This window comes from Anolis carolinensis, unplaced genomic scaffold (genome assembly GCF_035594765.1).
Source record: "Anolis carolinensis isolate JA03-04 unplaced genomic scaffold, rAnoCar3.1.pri scaffold_13, whole genome shotgun sequence".
NCBI classification, from domain to species: domain Eukaryota; kingdom Metazoa; phylum Chordata; class Lepidosauria; order Squamata; family Dactyloidae; genus Anolis; species Anolis carolinensis.
Genome location: NW_026943824.1, coordinates 12,742,119 through 12,759,925, shown reverse-complemented (window position 1 = coordinate 12,759,925; position 17,807 = coordinate 12,742,119). Strand labels below are relative to the sequence as shown.

The 17,807-nt window shown below is 47.0% G+C and overlaps 1 protein-coding gene across 1 annotated transcript; it reads right to left on the bottom strand.

The window, feature by feature from the left end:
- Positions 1–9,595: 9,595 nt before the first annotated feature.
- Positions 9,596–16,372, bottom strand: LOC134294221 (uncharacterized). Its single transcript, XM_062964576.1, has one exon. It carries the CDS (start codon positions 16,370–16,372, stop codon positions 9,632–9,634), a length of 6,741 nt encoding a protein of 2,246 aa, XP_062820646.1. The 3' UTR covers positions 9,596–9,631.
- Positions 16,373–17,807: the final 1,435 nt, after the last annotated feature.

Below are 17,807 nucleotides of genomic sequence, written 5' to 3'. Positions count from 1 at the left end.
CTCTAAGGAAAAGTGGACTCGTCCGTCGCCGCGGCCGCGAAGCAGAGGGTGGACTGTACCATTGCAGAAATAGGGGGGAAATAGAGAAGAGAGGCTGCAGCCTGCAAACAGGGAGAGATATCTACAGTAGAGTCTTACTTATCCAACATAAACGGGCCGGCAGAACGTTGGATAAGCGAATATGTTGGATAATAAGGAGAGATTAAGAAAATGCCTATTAAACATCAAATTAGGTTATGATTTTACAAATTTAAGCACCAAAACATCATGTTATACAACACATATGACAGAAAAAGTAGTTCATTACACATTAATGCTATGTAGTAATTACTGTATTTACAAATTTAGCACCAAAATATCACAATGCATTGAAAACATTTACTACAAAAATACGTTGGATAATCCAGAACGTTGGATAAGCGAGTGTTGGATAAGTGAGACTCTACTGTAATTAATTCCAAATAATAAGATATTATTAGGCTCTTAGGAGCTGTCCTAGGTCTGTGCAAAGGCAGGTGCGGGAAAACTCCCAGATGATAGGCATTTGAGGCTGAGAGAGTGTCACAATGAGCAAGGGATGGGAGTCAAAATTATTACAACTTGGAATAATAATAATAATAATAATAACACAACACACCAGACATCACAGTTGTGGAAAAGAAAAAGGTTTGGATCATTGATGTCGCCATCCCAGGTGACAGTCGCATTGACGAAAAACAACAGGAAAAACTCAGCCGCTATCAGGACCTCAAGATTGAACTTCAAAGACTCTGGTAGAAACCAGTGCAGGTGGTCCCGGTGGTGATGGGCACACCGGGTGCCGTGGCAAAAGATCTCGGCCGGCATTTGGAAGCAATAGACATCGACAAAATTATGATCTGCCAACTGCAAAAGGCCACCCGACTGGGATCTGCACGCATCATCTGAAAATACATCACAGAGTCCTAGACACTTGGGAAGTGTTTGACTTGTGATTTTGTGATATGAAATCCAGCATATCTATCTTGTTTGCTGTGTCATACAATAAAATAAAATACAATAAAATAATAATGGAATACTTAATCGATATTGATGGAACAATCAAACTGTCATCTTTGTATTATTATTATTATTACAAAAAAGAAGACTAATAAGGGAATACTTCACCTATATTGAAGGAACAATATTATTATTATTTGTATTATTATTATTATTATTATTACAAAAAAGAAGACTAATAAGGGAATACTTCACCTATATTGAAGGAACAATATTATTATTATTTTATTATGACACAGCAAACAAGATAGACATGCTGGATTTCGTATCACAGAATCACAAGTCGAACACTTCCCAAGTGTCTAGGACTGTGTGATGTATTTTCGGATGATGTGCATAGATCCCAGTCGGGTGGCCTTTTGCAGTTGGCAGATCGTAATTTTGTCAATGTCTATGGTTTCCAAATGCTGGCTGAGATCTTTTGGCACGGCACCCAGTGTGCCCATCACCACCGGGACCACCTGCACTGGTTTCTGCCAGAGTCTTTGAAGTTCAATTTTGAGGTCCTGACAGCGGCTGAGTTTTTCCTGTTGTTTTTCGTCAATGCGACTGTCACCTGGGATGCTCTTAGTTCTATTATTATTATTATTATTATTATTATTATTATTATTATTATTATTATTATTCTGCTGCTGAAGATTCAACCTGTAATCATAAGTCTGTCCAAGTATTTCGGATAAGGAAAGACTTGACTTATAATCATAATCATCATCATCATTGAGTCCAACATTGGCTCTCGCATGAATCTCACCAGTGAAACCTTTTGAGGAAAAAAAGTTATTTTCACACCTTTGTCAAGGGTTTTTCCTTTGCAGACACTTCTCCTTTTTCTCTTCTGCTTTCCTTTCCTCTGCTTCGCCACTTTGATGCTGACCTTTGTTGCGTTTTCGTTTTTGATCATTCATTTGGGCATCGAGGCCCAGACGGGTGCATCTACATTGCAGAATTAATGCAGTTTGGTGCCGCTTTTAACCGCCGTGGCTCAAAGCTATATGACATCCTGGGAGCTGTAGTTTGACAAGTCATCCATCCCTCTATCAATTATCTATTTTTTCTATCAATCATCTATAGTATCTATTTTTTATCATCTAATTTTATATCTATGTTTCTATTTATCTCTCTCTATATCAATCTATTTTGATCTATAAATGTATTTTTCTATTATCTATCATCTATTTTTCTGTCTATCTAGCTCTATTTTTCTATGTATGTATTTTCTATGTATCTATCTACCTACCTATGTAAGGTAAAGGTTTTCCCCTGACATTAAGTCTAGTTGTGTCCAACTCTGGGGGAAAAGTGGTATATAAGTGCAATAAATAAACAAACAAACAAATACTGTATATACTCAAGTATAAGCCTAGTTTTTCAGCCTTATTTTAAGACTGAAAAAGCTCCCCTCGGCTTATACTCGGGTGAGAGTCCTTGTTGGATTATATTTGGGTCAGCTTATACTCGAGAATATATGGTACATTTATTATTTTTCTCTATTATTATTGGTATTATTACATTTATTATTTTTCTCTATTATTATTGGTATTATTACATTTATTATTTTTCTCTATTATTATTGGTATTATTACATGTTTTACTTTATTTTTATTATTATTATTGTTAATACATTTATTATTTCACTCTGATATTGTCATGGAGCCAAATCCCAGGGCTGGATTTCCAAGCCCTGAATCTGGCTTCATAACATAAAACAACCCTGCAAGCACCTGGCGGGAGAAGATAAAATGAGCCTGGGAACTCAGGGTTGAAAGTATAAACAATTATAATTGATGTAGTGTGTGGGAATGGTAGTAATGTGATCCGGAGGGTGGGGTTTGATGATGATATTTGCGTGTGCTATTACGTTGCATCAGAAGTGATAAAATTGAATGTATGTAAACATTAGGTCATTCTCGACTTTTCCAAAGTCATGTATTCTTCAATAAAGATTGGATTTGAGAGCAGCTATCTTTGATCTGCGTTCAGACTGATCCTTTGAAGTGAGCGTGACATTTAAGTCGAGAATCCCGTTCTCACCCTCCTGCGAAATTCGCAGTGAAGTGATAATGAGTGGAGAAGGAGATCAAAGCCCAAATGGAGCAGGGAGGCCTTTGCAAGGGGCCCGGCCGTTGGGAGAAGAGACGCTGCAAGCCATAGCTTCCTCTACGGGGTACCCCAGGCCGGACGGCGTGACCCAGAGGATTCCCAGGGGAGGAAGAGGCGTCTCTGCGGCTGCGGAAACCAGTTGGGGATCTGGAGGAAGCATGCCGGAGACCGTGGCCCTGCGGTTATCCATCCTGGAAACAAATTTATCCAGGCTGTCGGAAACCGTAGGGAGGTTGGTGCCACTATTGGAAGAGAATCTCCAAAAGGAGCCCATCCGATATGGCGCCGAGAGAGAGCCAAGTAAAGAAGGAGATTGGAGCCAGAGGGGCCAGCGAGCATCAACGCAGAGTCCCGTGGCCGCGAGGGGCGAGGGAGATGAGGAATATTGGCAGGAGCTGGAGTTCCGAGACAGAATGGCACGCGAAGTGGAGCGCCAGCGAGCTCTGGGAACTCTGAGGCCGCCATCTCCAACAGAGCTCCCAACCCCCCGAATGGGCGTCGGGGTGGAAAGACCACTGGGGCCAGGGATCGGGTCCAGTGGATTAGCAGACGAAGGCGGAGAGGAGCAGGAGATCCAGGAAGAGGAGGAGAATGTGCTGTACAACGAGGGAAGACGAGATGCGGGGGCAACAGCGAGGCCCGTATGCGGATGGGTGGAAGGGCCGACAGCGGCGGCAGAATTTCGGGAGCCGCGCAGAATGACTACCGGAGTGGGGCGCGGCGTGTTCAGAGGGGCCGTCCAAGGAAACCCGATGCAACCCTTCCCCCTGCCTCCCAGACAGCACCAACGGGCCGCAGAATGGATGCCAAGGAGGGAAGATCTCAAACTAGAATACGGAGGGGAATCAGCTGAATTGAACTTTTTTCTAATTAGCATCAGAGGATACATGGAAGACAATGCACACACATTCCCCTCCGAAGCAAGCAGGGTTCGAGCCATCGGCAACACACTAAAGAGAGGAGCTGCAAGCTGGTATGTGCAACTACATGCCAGACGTGACCCATGCCTGAGGTCAGTGCCCCGCTTCCTCGCCGCACTGGAAAACCGGTTCAGAGACCGGCTAGAGCAATTGAGGGCTCGAGACCAGCTTAAAGGAATAAAGCAGAGGGACAAAACGGTGCCCGAGTACGCAGAGGAATTCCTCCACCTCGCGGAAAGGGTACCAGAGTGGTCTGAAGTGACCAAAGTGGAAATATTTAAAGAGGGACTACGCCCCGAGGTTTTCAGCTGGGCAGCGCACAGAGATGACCCCGAAACGCTCCAGGGATGGATTCAACTAGCGGGGCGCGTTGAGTCCACCCTGGCCCAAGTGAAGCGCTTCAGGAGCAGCGGCGGCCAGCAAAGACCGGTGGCAAGAGGCCGAGGAGAAACGAGGAAGCAGGAAAGGTCCGGAGGGAGGCCGGGGATTCCCTCCAGAGGAGACGACAACAAACCTAAACCGGGATGCTTTGTGTGTGGGAAGACGGGCCATCGAGCAGCAGAATGTTGGGCACGGAAGGGGGAGCCACCAAAACCCTCAAAACCCAAGCCAGCAACCGGGAGGCGTGCGGAGGAGGAGGTGCATGCCCCAGAATCTTCAGAAAAACTGGTGAGTCGGGACAAACGCATGATAGTAGTGCCAATCTGCATCTCGGGGCTAGAGAATCGGGCCACCTGCAAGGCATTCGTGGATTGTGGTTGTTCTAGGAACATTATAACTCCGGAACTAGCAGGAGCGCTGAAGTGCCAGCAGATGGCGCTTGACTCCCCAATTGCATTTTCGCAGCTGGATGGATCAGTTGCTGCTGGGGAAGTATCTACAAAGGAAATACGGGGGGTCCCATGTAAAATAGGCAAATGGGAAGGAAGAATATCCTTTGTGATAGCCCCTATTGCCGCATACCACGTAATATTAGGGATACCATGGCTCGAACAGGCTAATCCTGAAGTAGATTGGAGAGGAAAGAGCCTAGCATTTAAAGAACAGCAGACGCAATGGGAGATAAGCAAAATTGCAGAAGAGGAGGACGAGGGAGATGAAGCAGGTGAAATAGACCCACAGCTATTGCCGCCTGAATACAGAGACTTTGTGGATGTTTTCAATCAGAAAGAAGCAAGTAAATTACCTCCCAAAAGGAATATAGAAGTAGAAATTGAAATAACCCCAGGAGCAAACTTACCAAAACCAAAAGTGTATCCCATGTCTGTGCAGGAGAAGGAGGAATTGAGGAAATATATTGATAAAAACCTGGCGCGAGGCTTCATTAAGCCATCCAATTCTCCTCTCGGGGCCCCAGTGTTATTTAGGAGAAAGAAAGACAACTCCCTAAGATTGTGCATTGATTATCGAAATTTAAATGCAATTACTAAGGACAATAAATACCCTATGCCCTTAGTAAAGGATTTAATTACCGTATTGAAGAAAGGGAGCATATTTACTAAACTGGATTTAATTGAAGCATATCATAAATTAAGAATCAAACCGGAGGATACTTGGAAAACTGCATTTTCCTGCGCATTCGGCCATTTTGAATATAAAATTTTGCCTTTCGGATTAAAAAACGGAGGCGGTTGCTTTATGCAGCTTATAAATGAAATACTACACCCATTGTTGTACAGAGGGGTATTCATATTCCTTGATGATATCTTGATTGTGAGCGAAGATAAGGAAAAGCACGTGAAATTGGTCCGGGAAGTGTTGCAGAGACTAAGAGAAGCAAAGCTGTACGCAAAACTGTCCAAATGTGAATTTAATAAAACTCAAATTGACTTTCTGGGGTATCGGATATCTCCAGAAGGGTTAGCTATGGATCCAGCTAAAGTATCAGATGTAAAAGAATGGGGAGTGCCTCAAACAAGGAGGCAATTACAATCATTTCTGGGGTTTGCAAATTTTTATAGATCCTTCATAAAAGGCTTCGCGCAAATAACCGCACCCCTTACTGAACTTTTAAAAACAAAAGGGAAAGGGGAGACAGCAAAAGTAAAAGCTCCTGGCGCCAAACTGAGTTGGACGCCAGAATGCCAAAAGGCATTTGAAACCCTAAAAAGAATGCTTCACAGAAGGACCCATCCTAAAACATCCAGATATCAGAAGCCCTTTCATAATCCATTGCGATGCCTCAGACTGTGCGTACGGGGCAGTACTATTGCAAAAAGATCAAAATGGGAACTTAAAACCCTGTGGATATTTGTCCCGGAAGTTCAGCGAAACTGAAAAATGTTGGCCAATATGGGAAAAAGAGGCATTAGCCATATTAAAAGCCTTAGAATGCTGGCGACACTTCCTCGAAGGAAGCGGAATCCCATTTGAAATTTGGTCTGACCATAAGAACCTCCAGTATTTAAAGTCTCCTCGAAAATTGTCCCCCAAACAAATTAGATGGGCGCAATACTTCAGCAGGTTCGATTTCCAATTAAAATTTTTTCAAGGGAAGCAGAATGTCTTGGCAGATGCCCTTTCACGCATGCCTCAACACGAAGGCATAACCACAGCAAAAGAGGGGACAATATTCTCTGATAAACAATGGGGCTTAGCTGTCAGGACAAGAGCGCAAACCCAAAAGGAGAACACGGCTATTGTTGAACTCGACGGGGAAGATAATTGGGGAAACGAACTGAAACAGTCTTATGAAGGAGATCAGTGGATCGCATCCAACGCAGAAAAGGGGGAGCAGAAGGGGGGATTTTGGTTTGTTAACAAGAAACTGTATATCCCAGCAATATTAAGGATTAAGATTTTGCATCGTTTTCACAATAACCAGAGCGCTGGTCATACAGGAATTACAAAAACAACGAAGGCAATAGCAAAACATTGTTGGTGGCCAGGAATGAGGAAGGACATAAAGAATCATGTTGTTCAATGTGATGATTGTGCCAGAAATAAATCGAGAGGAGGGAAGCCTATGGGATTATTACAAACAGTAGCGGAACCTACCAGACCTTGGGAATGTGTAGCTATGGACTTTGTGGGGGAACTGCCGGTTAGCAAAGGACATCGTTATATTTGGACAGTATTAGACCTGTTTTCTAAACAGGCCCACTTTATAGCACTGACGAAACTACCATCGGCCGAGAAACTAGCTGAATTGTACATAAACCATATTTACAAACTGCATGGATGTCCCAGTAGAGTGGTCAGTGACAGAGGAGTACAATTCACAGCAAAATTTTGGGAAAAATTCTTGGAAATGCTAGGAGCAGAAAGGAGTCTAAGTTCTGCTTTTCACCCCATGACAAACGGGGCAGTAGAACGTACTCAGCAGACACTTGGGCAGTTCCTTCGAATGTACTCTAACATGAGACAAAATGACTGGTCTAGGTGGTTGGCTTTTGCAGAACTAGCTTTTAATTCGACTATACATTCAGCAACAAATAAAACCCCCTTTGAAGTAGTTTACGGGTATGAAATACAGCCTTTGCCCCAGTTGCCAAGATGGACAGAGAATGAGGAAACAGAGGCAGGAAAATGGAAAACGCAAATGCTAGAATGCTGGAGTCAAGTGACTGCATCCTTAAAGGAAGCACACAAAAAGTATAAAGCGTTCGCGGACAGAAAGAGGGTGGAAGGCGATAAATTGGATAAAGGAGATCTAGTGTGGTTAAGTACCCAAAACATCAAATTGGGGCTACCTTCGAGAAAGTTGGGCCCCAAATATATTGGACCATTCAGAATACAGGGTGTTATCAATGAAGTAACTTTCCAGTTGGCATTGCCAAAAAGTTTAGGGAAAATACACCCAGTATTCCATCGCAGCTTACTGAAAAAGTATATGGGGACTTTGGACAAAATGGACACATAGAGTTATTGTTTGATTTGTTTCAGGACTATGATGAAAGAAGAACCGGAGAGGAGGACGAAGAAAACGAGGGCGCCATGTCATGGAGCCAAATCCCAGGGCTGGATTTCCAAGCCCTGAATCTGGCTTCATAACATAAAACAACCCTGCAAGCACCTGGCGGGAGAAGATAAAATGAGCCTGGGAACTCAGGGTTGAAAGTATAAACAATTATAATTGATGTAGTATGTGGGAATGGTAGTAATGTGATCCGGAGGGTGGGGTTTGATGATGATATTTGCGTGTGCTATTACGTTGCATCAGAAGTGATAAAATTGAATGTATGTAAACATTAGGTCATTCTCGACTTTTCCAAAGTCATGTATTCTTCAATAAAGATTGGATTTGAGAGCAGCTATCTTTGATCTGCGTTCAGACTGATCCTTTGAAGTGAGCGTGACATTATTATTATTGCATTTATTATTTTACTACATTTATTATTACATGTATTATTTTCCTGTACAGTAGAGTCTCACATATCCAACGTTCTGGATTATCCAAGCCATTTTTGTAGTCAATGTTTTCAATATATCGTGATATTTTGGTGCTAAATTAGTAAATACAGTAATTACTACATAGCATTAATGTGTAGTGAACTACTTTTCTGCCAGATTTGTTGTATAACATGATGTTTTGGTGCTTAATTTGTAAAATCATAACCTATTTTGATGTTTAATAGGCTTTTTCTTAATCTCTCATTATCCAACATATTCGCTTATCCAACATTCTGCTGGCCCATTTATGTTGGATAAGTGAGACTCTACTGTATTTATTATTATTATTATTATTATTAATATTAATAATAATAATATTTTCCTAGAGAGTTCTCCAATATATTATTATTATTATTATTATTATTATTATTATTTTATTATGACACAGCAAACAAGGTAGATATGCTGGATTGCATATCCCAAAATCACAAGTCAAACACTTCCCAAGTGTCTAGGACTGTGTGATGTATTTTTGGATGATGCGTGCAGATCCCAGTCGGGTGGCCTTTTGCAGTTGGCAGATTGTGATTTTGTCAATGTCTATTGTTTCCAAATGCCGGCTGAGATCTTTTGGCACGGCACCCAATGTGCCCATCACCACCGGGACCACCTGCACTGGTTTCTGCCAGAGTCTTTGAAGTTCAATCTTGAGGTCCTGAGTTGTTATTATTATTATTATTATTATTATTATTATTATTATTATTATTATTATTATTATTATTATTATTATTTTACTCTTATTATTAAAAGGATACATTGAAGAAGATGAGAATAATGATTTGATCAGAGTTGGACAGTCTTCTCTTAAATTAGAGATTTATGTAAATATTCAAAAACATTTAACCTACCGATGCCTCGATTAATGTAATTTTATTGGTTTCTATTTTTATTGCTGAAATTACCACCCTCGGCTTATACTGGAGTCAATGTTTTCCCAGTTTTCTTGTGATAACATTAAGTGCCTTGGGTTATATTCGGGTCGGCTTATACTTGAGTATATACGGGTATATATTTTCTATGTATCTACCTACCTATGTAAGGTAAAGGTAAAGGTTTTCCCTGGGGAAAACTCTGTCCAACTCTGGGGAAAGTTGTATATAAATGCAATAAATAAACAAACAAACAAATAAATAAAGACAAATAGACAAGCTTAACTTCTTTTTATATTTCTGCTAAAAGAGCTAATGACTCTCCTCGTCGTGAGGTTGAGGGGATCCAGGCATGCTCTCATACTCCTCCGTGGTCCATGAGGAGCTATCCGTGTCTACAGTGGTCCATGAGGAGCTATTGGTGTCTTCGCTGGTCCATGAGGAGCTTTCACTGTCAAGGGTGGCCTCGGTGGGTGCCTCTGTGGGTCCCCTTCCAGAACAGATTCGGGATTCCTGCTCTCTGGCCCTCCAGCGAAGTATTTTCTTCTGTTCCTGGGTCAACCCCACCACCAACCCATCCTCGACAATGTCCACAAGTTGAAAGAAGGACCGCACAGCTCGGGCGTAGATGCGTGTCTGGTGTGTGGTTGCTTGTGAGGGCTGGAGGAGATCCTCCTGAGAAGATGGGACGTAAGGATGGAGTAGGCCTCCTTGATCATCAGTAGTGGAATAGTCTTCTGTGGCCCATGAGGAGAGATAGGTGTCAGGGACAGTCTCCTCCTTAGCAGCAGATGGGCTCAGTGGCTCAGGAGTCACTGCCAGGACCCTTTCCACAGCTGACCCTTCAGATGTGTGGACACTCTCGCTACTGGACCGCCCTTCAGTGGTGGTGGATCGGCTTTGTCCATCTGTAGCATCTATTTTGTCCCATAGTTGTGATCTTTGCTCAGACCACACTCTCGTAACCTCATGGCTTCCCTCTGAGGAGGCCATTTTTTTCTCGGTGGTCTCCAAGGTCTCTTCCGGAGATATCTCTGTATTCACCTGGAAGGTGAAGTCCGGTGGGCTGTAGGCTGCCAAGGAGTCCTGCCACCGGCGGCAGATTTGCTTGTGCATAATGTGGAACTCTAGCAGCCCCCTGTTCCCCTCCTGGAAGGCACGGAGATCCATGGTCTGACCACCTGTGGATGCTTTTGCCTCCGAATGTCTCCCATGAAGCTTTCTCTGGGGTTGCTCCCTTGGTTCCTCTATGATTTGTGGACTACTCTCACCAGAGATGGATGACCTTTCACTCAAAGTCTGCTCAATCCCTTGGCTTCCACCCAAGAGAGGCATCTCTTCCTCTCTGGTCTCCAACGTTTCTTCCTCAGGAGTCTCTGGGCTCACTTGGGTTTTGAGGGCACTTGCGTTGAGTGTGGCCGAAAAGTTCTGGAGACCTTGTTGGTAGCAAATCTTCTTTTGCGTGATGTAGAACTCTTCCAGTTCCCTGTTCCCTTTGTGGGATGCTGTGGGGTCCATGGCCTTCAGTCCTGCAGACACTTTAGCCATAGATCTTGGTTGGTTCCTTACCCCATGTCCCTTTGGGACCATTGGAGCCCTACCTATCTCCAGTGTTTTGGTGGTCATGGGGACCTTCTTGACATTGGGTCTGGATTTTGCCCTCCAGTGTCTCCAGTATAAGGAGCCCGCATGGTCACTGGGAAACCCCCAGAGGTACCTCAGGTACTTGTACCGGATGTTCATGTCCATCATATCCACCATCTTCTCCTCCAGGAAGGGCAGGAATGGGCTCCTGAGCTGCTTCTGCCTGAAGACAGGATCCAACTTAGATAACCTTTGGACCGCCTTTTTCTGACGAGGACCCTCTCTTGGCGGTGTTGTTTCCATTTTAAGTCCATGGCCTCCTCTTGCGGGTTTTGCAGAACGGGACTCTTCCTGGTGGGGCCACTGTGCCCTGGTGGCTGGTGTGGCCAGTGAGACCGCATGGAGAGAATTCTGGACCCTTTTGGGGAGGCCCCACTGCCGGCGAATGGCCATCTTTTTCAAACTGGCCTCCAGGTCCTTCTGGACCGAGTCAGAGAAAAAAGATGGTCTATTGCTCTGGATCCCAATTTCCTGGACTGTGCCAACTGGGTGATATTTTGACGTTGGCACCAGCAGAGAAGGTGCAAGGAAGGCCTGAAGAGACCTCTGGACAAGGCCTGGTAAGGACCATGTATGGTGTATCCTCTTCCATGTCACATGAAATTCGAGGGCTTCTCTCCTATCCTTTGGGAGGAAGGGCGTCTCCATCTCCAAGAACTCAACATCTACCTGTGTATACCTGGGGAGCCGGGTGGATAGCCCTGGACCCATTCCTGCGAGCCCATCTATGTAAGTCCCCACAAGGCCCCACAAGGAAGCCAAGTGACAACGCTGGACAGCCAACTCCATCCTCCCCATCTCTTTGTGGGATACCGTGGTCAGAGCAGTGCTTCGGGGCTGCCTGCTGCCATGGCCAGGAGGGATCAGCTTGGGAAGGGATTGCCTTGCCAGGGGACCTCCATCTTCCCCGGAGACTCCAGTGTCCACTGAGGAAACCCTGAAATGAATCTCCATGTGCTTCTTAGCCACGTGATGCTCCACCTTCTTCACTCTCTCAGCATCCAGCATATCCACTGCCCCTCTCTTTTTCAAAATTTCCTGCGCTGTTCCTCTTGCATCCATTGGCCAACTTCCAATGGTGGTTGTCCCAAGGCCAAGCCCTCTGAGGGAGCTCCTTCTGCTCTGGCCATCCGATGGTTCTTGATGAAGACCACCATCCCGTGGGGCCATCAGGCGGAAAGACTGGAGCACCCGCCTAGGCAAGCCCCATTGTTGCTTGATGGTCCTCTTATGAATGTGGAATTCCAAGACACTGGAGACCTCTTGGGAAAGGAAGGAGAGCTCCCCTGGAATGATCTCAATGTCGATCGTGGTCTTCTGATGGAAGGGTGCTTGGGGAGGCTCTGGCATAAAAGCCATTACAGACCTTTGGACAAGACCTGGTAATGCCCATGCATGCTGGATCCTTTTCTTGGTCACATGAAGTTCTAGGGCTTCTCTCACCTCTTTCAGGATGAAGGGTGTCTGTATCTCCAAGAACTCAATGTCTACCTGTCTGTACTTATGGGGCAGGTTGGATGATGCCCGCCCCATTCCAGGAAGCCCTTCCTTGTCGGTCTTGCTCATGCCCCATAAGGGAGACAAGTGATGGCTTTGGACATCCAACTCCATCCTCCCCATCTCTTTGTGGGATACCATGGTCAGAGAAGTGCTTTGGGGCTGCCTGGTGCCATGGCCAGCAGGGATCACCTTGAGAAAGGCTTGTCCTGTCTGGGGACCTCCATCTTCACAGGAGGCTTCAGTGGCTATTGGGGAAGCCTCAAAGAACATTTCTGTACCCTTTTTAGCCACCTTTCTCAAGATCTCGGTGTCCAAAATACTCTCTGCCCCTCTCCTCAGGATGTCCTGCTCTGCTCCTCTTGCACCCATTGGCCAACTTCCAATGGGGGTTTCCCCATGGACAGGCCATCTGAGGCAGCTTCTCCAGCTCTGGCCATCAGAAGGCTCTTGGTGATGACTTCCATCCCTTGGGGCCATCAGGTGGAGGGACTGGAGCACCCTCCTGGGCAAGCCCCATTGTTGCTTGATGGTCCTCTTATGAATGTGGAATTCCAAGACACTGGAGACCTTTTGGGAAAGGAAGGAGAGCTCCCCTGGAATGATCTCAATGTCAATCGTGGTTTTCTGATGGAAGGGTGCTTGGGGAGGCTCTGGCATAAAAGCCATTATGGACTTCTGGGCAAGGCCTGGTAATGCCCATGCATGGTGGATCTTCTTCATTGACACATGAGTCTCTAAAGCTTGCCTCTCCTCCTCCAGGAGAAAGGGTGTTTCCGATTCTGAGAAAGCAATGCAGCTCCCTCTGGGTCCTGGATGCTCAGGAGTGGGTTTGGGCTCCATCATCCCACTCAGGGCCTCTACATGGAGAGTCCCCAAGCCCCACAGGAAGGCCATGTGGTGACACTTCACGGACATCTCAATCTTGTCCATTTTCCCTGCATGGAGAAATGGGAAGGAGGATGTGCGGACCTTCTGCGGCATTAAACCTGGAGGGATATTTCTGGGGAGGGGGTGCCTGGAAAGACGGGCCATCTGCAGCCAAGAGCGCCTGACCATATCTGGAACCAATTCCAGATTCACCTCCATGGACTTCCTGGCCCAGTGGACCTCCATCCTGTTCATAATGTTGGGCGCCAACATGGGAAGAAGTTTCCCCTCCGTCCTCCCAGGGATGGAGAGACCAGGATTCACATGATGACCAGGACCCTGGGAGAGGGCCACCCCATCTTCCGTCTGGTGGACATCAGGGGGACCCACCATGATCCCAGGGCAGAGACCCTTCAGGGATCCCAGGACCCTCTTGGGCAATCCCCATTGCCTCTGCAGCTTCATCCTCTGAAGATGGAAGTCCAAGCGTTGGAAGGTGCTTTGTGGGAGAAAGCAGGGGTCCTGCCGCAGAACATCGATAGAGATACCCAGTTTTGAGGGGCCGGTCTGCAAGCGGGGAGCTGGCCGGAATCCCGAAAGTGACCTCTCAAGCAGGCCAGGCAGGCGCCATTCGTGCTGGAGCCTCTTGCTTTTGACATGGAGCTCCAAGGCTTCCCTCTCCTGCGTTTGGAGGAACGGGGTCTCCTCTTCTGAGAGCGGGAGAGCCTTTGCCTGCTTGGGCCTGGGGGGCTGGAAGCAGGAGGGGGCACGGGGCGCCCTTGGACCCAGATCCTCAAGGAAACGAGTGCCCCGTCCCCAGAGGGACGTCAGGTGGTTGTGCCGCAGGGTCAGCTCCAGGCGGTCCATGTCCTCCTGGCGGCCAAAGGTGAGAGAGTGGCTGCGTGGTTTGGGGCATCTCTGGCCAGGGAAGATCTTTTGGGGCAGAGGCCGCCTCAATGTGGGTGAGGGTGGTTGGGTCAAGGCCAGGGGGACTCCCAGTTGCACCTCCAAACACTTCTTCTCCAAGTGGAGCACCATCTTCTCCAGGGCTTCACAACGCGGCGTGGGGAACACCCGAGGTTGCCGTGGAGCTGGTTCTGCTCTGCTCCTCAGTCTGCGCTCCACATCTACAGTCCTTACCATCTCAGGGCAAAGCAGCCAGAGGGACTCAAGGACTCTCTTGGGCAGGCACCATTGCCGGAAGATGATCCTTTTCCGCAAGTTTCTCTCCAGCTGTTGTTTGGTAACATCACTCAGGAAGGAGAGCTGAGCAGGGAGCACAACCACCTCCATCTGCCCAGGTCTCTGCATGTGGGGGGCTTCTGGGGAAAGCCTCCTCAGGGACCTCTGGACAAGGCGGGGCAGCCCCCACAAGTGCTGCAGCCTCTTCCATCTGATGTGCCATTCCAGCTCCATCTGGGCTCCCTGGCCAATGAACCGCAGGGTCTTTGTGGAAGGGAAGCCGACGCTTGTGCTCCTCCAAGTTGAGGAAGGAGGGCCTGCCTGGCACCAGACACTTGCAGACAGGAAGGAGAGGGATGTTTGGTAGAGCGTGGGCAGACCCCACTTGAAAATCAAGTCTTTGTGGATGAGGTTGAGTTCGAGGTGGCCCAAGGCTTCACGTTCCACAAAGGAGAGCTCTTGGGTTCGCAGCTGATGGGTTTTCATCCCACGTGAGATCATTTTTGGAAGACTTTGGCATTCCCTGACCTGGTCGGCTGTCACCGGGGGCACTTTGAATGCCACACCTGCCAGTTTCAGATGGATCTGCACAGAATATTTGGATATGAGTCTTTGCATTGTTGAGGGCTGGCCGCTTCCTGGGCATTGTCCTTGTATGAAACTCAGTGCCGCTGTCGAAGTTGTCCAAGATATCTCACTTTGGAGAGACGTTGAGGCCTCCCTGTTATCTGTGGGCACCTCTGGGATCGCAAGGGGGGCAGGCATGAAGCGATTAAGAGAGTCCATGACCCTCCTGGGAAGGCCAAACACCCTCTCTGCCATCTTTCTCTGAATGTGGTTGTCCAGTTGTTGTGCTGTCTCTCTGCAGATGAAAGACTGGGAGCTGCCAAGGAGCACATCAAAGCTTCCCAAGGACCATGGTCCCAGCCTCTGTTGTCCCCGTTGGTGCCGGAGTTTTCCCCCAATTCTATGGGATTCCAAGAGCTGTCGTGCACGGTGGAAACAATATGGAGTTTTTACACCTCTGAATTCAAGGACGGCGTGTCTCCGAGGTGGAATATCTGGCCGCGGCTGCAAAGGAATGAGTGCTGTCTTGGGCAGGGACTGGTGGCACTGGGTTTGGTGGTTCCATACAACCTGGAGGGACTTGCATTTCAGGTTCATGACCACACAGTTGGTCTTCCATCGGAGGAGGAGGCTTGGTCCGCTGCACTCTCGGCGGCTGTTATGCAGGATGAGCTTGGGCATAGGCCGCTTCACCTCCTCTTCTGGGGCAGTGGTTTTTTGGGAGGTCACCACCAGTTTAGGAACGGTCTTGGGCCCAGTCTGGAGCGACTTCTTCCCAGAATGAACCCAAATTCTGACCTGGAAAGGGTGGGATCCATCCTTTGGAGCTGTGGAACATGAGGATGGAGGGTGCTGGTGATCCCGCCCTGCCCTCCCACTCTTCACTCCATCCAAGTGGCCCTCCTCCATGAACGGCAAGGTTCTCAAACCCTCGACCACAGGCTTCAGCTTTCTGAGTCTTCGCCGTGCCCATTGCCTCTTCCTCAGCTGGTGTTCGTCATTATCTTCTTCCTCCTCCTCCTCCTCCGAGGAAGTCTCCAGGTCCTGGCTCGACAAAGATGACGAAGATGAAAAAGATGAGCATGAACTCAGGAGTAAATCCTCTTCATCCTCTTCCTCTTCCAACAAAGAAAAATTTACCGTCTTGCTGGTTAAAGACTTGGCGGCTGCACCAGATTTCCTCAGCCTGAAGATGACAACACAGGCGAGGACAATAAGGACATGCCATGAAAAAATAAACCAAGTGTCAGCATCATCCCACAGGAGGAAGAAAGGCCAGACACCAGGCTCCATCTTTCCACCTGTGGAATGAATCTCTCCCAACAGTCTCTGACTGAACCAGAAGCGGGTCACAAAGGAGCCGTTCTCCTGGCCTTCTGTGACCGACAATCCAGACCTTCCGTTCCTATGGACGCAGCCGAGGATCAACACTGGCCTTTTGAAGGTTCTGCACGACACTCTCGACTCTTAGCAAACACAATTACTTGCATATTTGGACGCACACACTTACATGTGCCAAAGTAAGAGCAAATGTAAAGCACCTTTATGTGATCAAAGACCCCAGACCTCCCCTAATAAAAGAGATACATAAGTCGAACTCAGGGATTTATAGTTTTACGAAGGACAGAGGAGCTGAGGAACTAGAAACGGCCTCTGTCCCCAGATGGCATTTATAACAATTTGGAGATCCTAACCTTTTGGAAAGCACGACCTTTCAGAGAAGGGGCAAAATCTGTTTGAGTAGAACCTTCTTATGTGGTATACAACCAAATGCAATAATGCTTGGCAACTGGCTTCAGTTATTAGACAGAATAACCTGTTATCTCTGATCTGTTAGGAAAACAGAGATCATGCCAGTGCATAAAATAGCAGTGCTTTACAAGTGTTCTTCAGTGCCCAAAAAAGCATCAACTCCCATGAAAACAAATTGTTTATATCATGCACTCAAGAGATAAAAAATGGCGTAGGCTTTGGTAAAATAACACGTTTGGTTTACTCACAATCTTCATGTGTTCAGCATATACAGTCCAGTTTCAGATATTTTTGAGATCATCTCTGTGCCATCTGGTCAGAATATCTCTCTTATAACAAACAGCAAACATGTGCATTCAAGTCTTTGATCTGAGCAGTCTAATAGAGTCTGTGGAGTCTAAAGGACCGGGCTATGGCACAGGCTGGAAAGCAAGCCAGCTGCAACATAGAATCATAGAATAGTAGAGTTGGAGGAGACCTCATGGGCCATCCAGTCCAACCCCCTGCCAAGAAGCAGGAAATCGCATTCATAGCACCCCCGACAGATGGCCATCCAGCCTCTGTTTAAAAGCTTCCAAGGAAGGAGCCTCCACCACAGTCCTGGGGAGAGAGTTCCACTGATGAACAGCCCTTCTCACAGTGAGGAAGTTCTCCCTGATGTTCAGGTGGAATCTCCCTTCCTGTAGTTTGAAGCCATTGTTCCCTTGCGCCCTAGTCTGCAGGGCAGCAGAAAACAAGCTTGCTCCCTCCTCCCTAGGACTTCCCTTCACGTATTTGTACATGGCTATCATGTCTCCTCTCAGCCTTCTCTTCTGCAGGCTAAACATGCCCAGGTCTTTAAGCCGCTCCTCATAGGGCTTGTTCTCCAAACCTTTGATCATTTTAGTCGCCCTCCTCTGGACGCTTTCCAGCTTGTCAACATCTCCCTTCAACTGCGGTGCCCAAAATTGGACTCAGTGTGATTCCAGGTGTGGTC

What these genes read in the sequence shown, in the direction of transcription:
- LOC134294221 (XM_062964576.1), bottom strand. Translation starts at nt 16,372, where the DNA reads ATGGAGCCTGGTGTCTGGCCTTTCTTCCTCCTGTGGGATGATGCTGAC.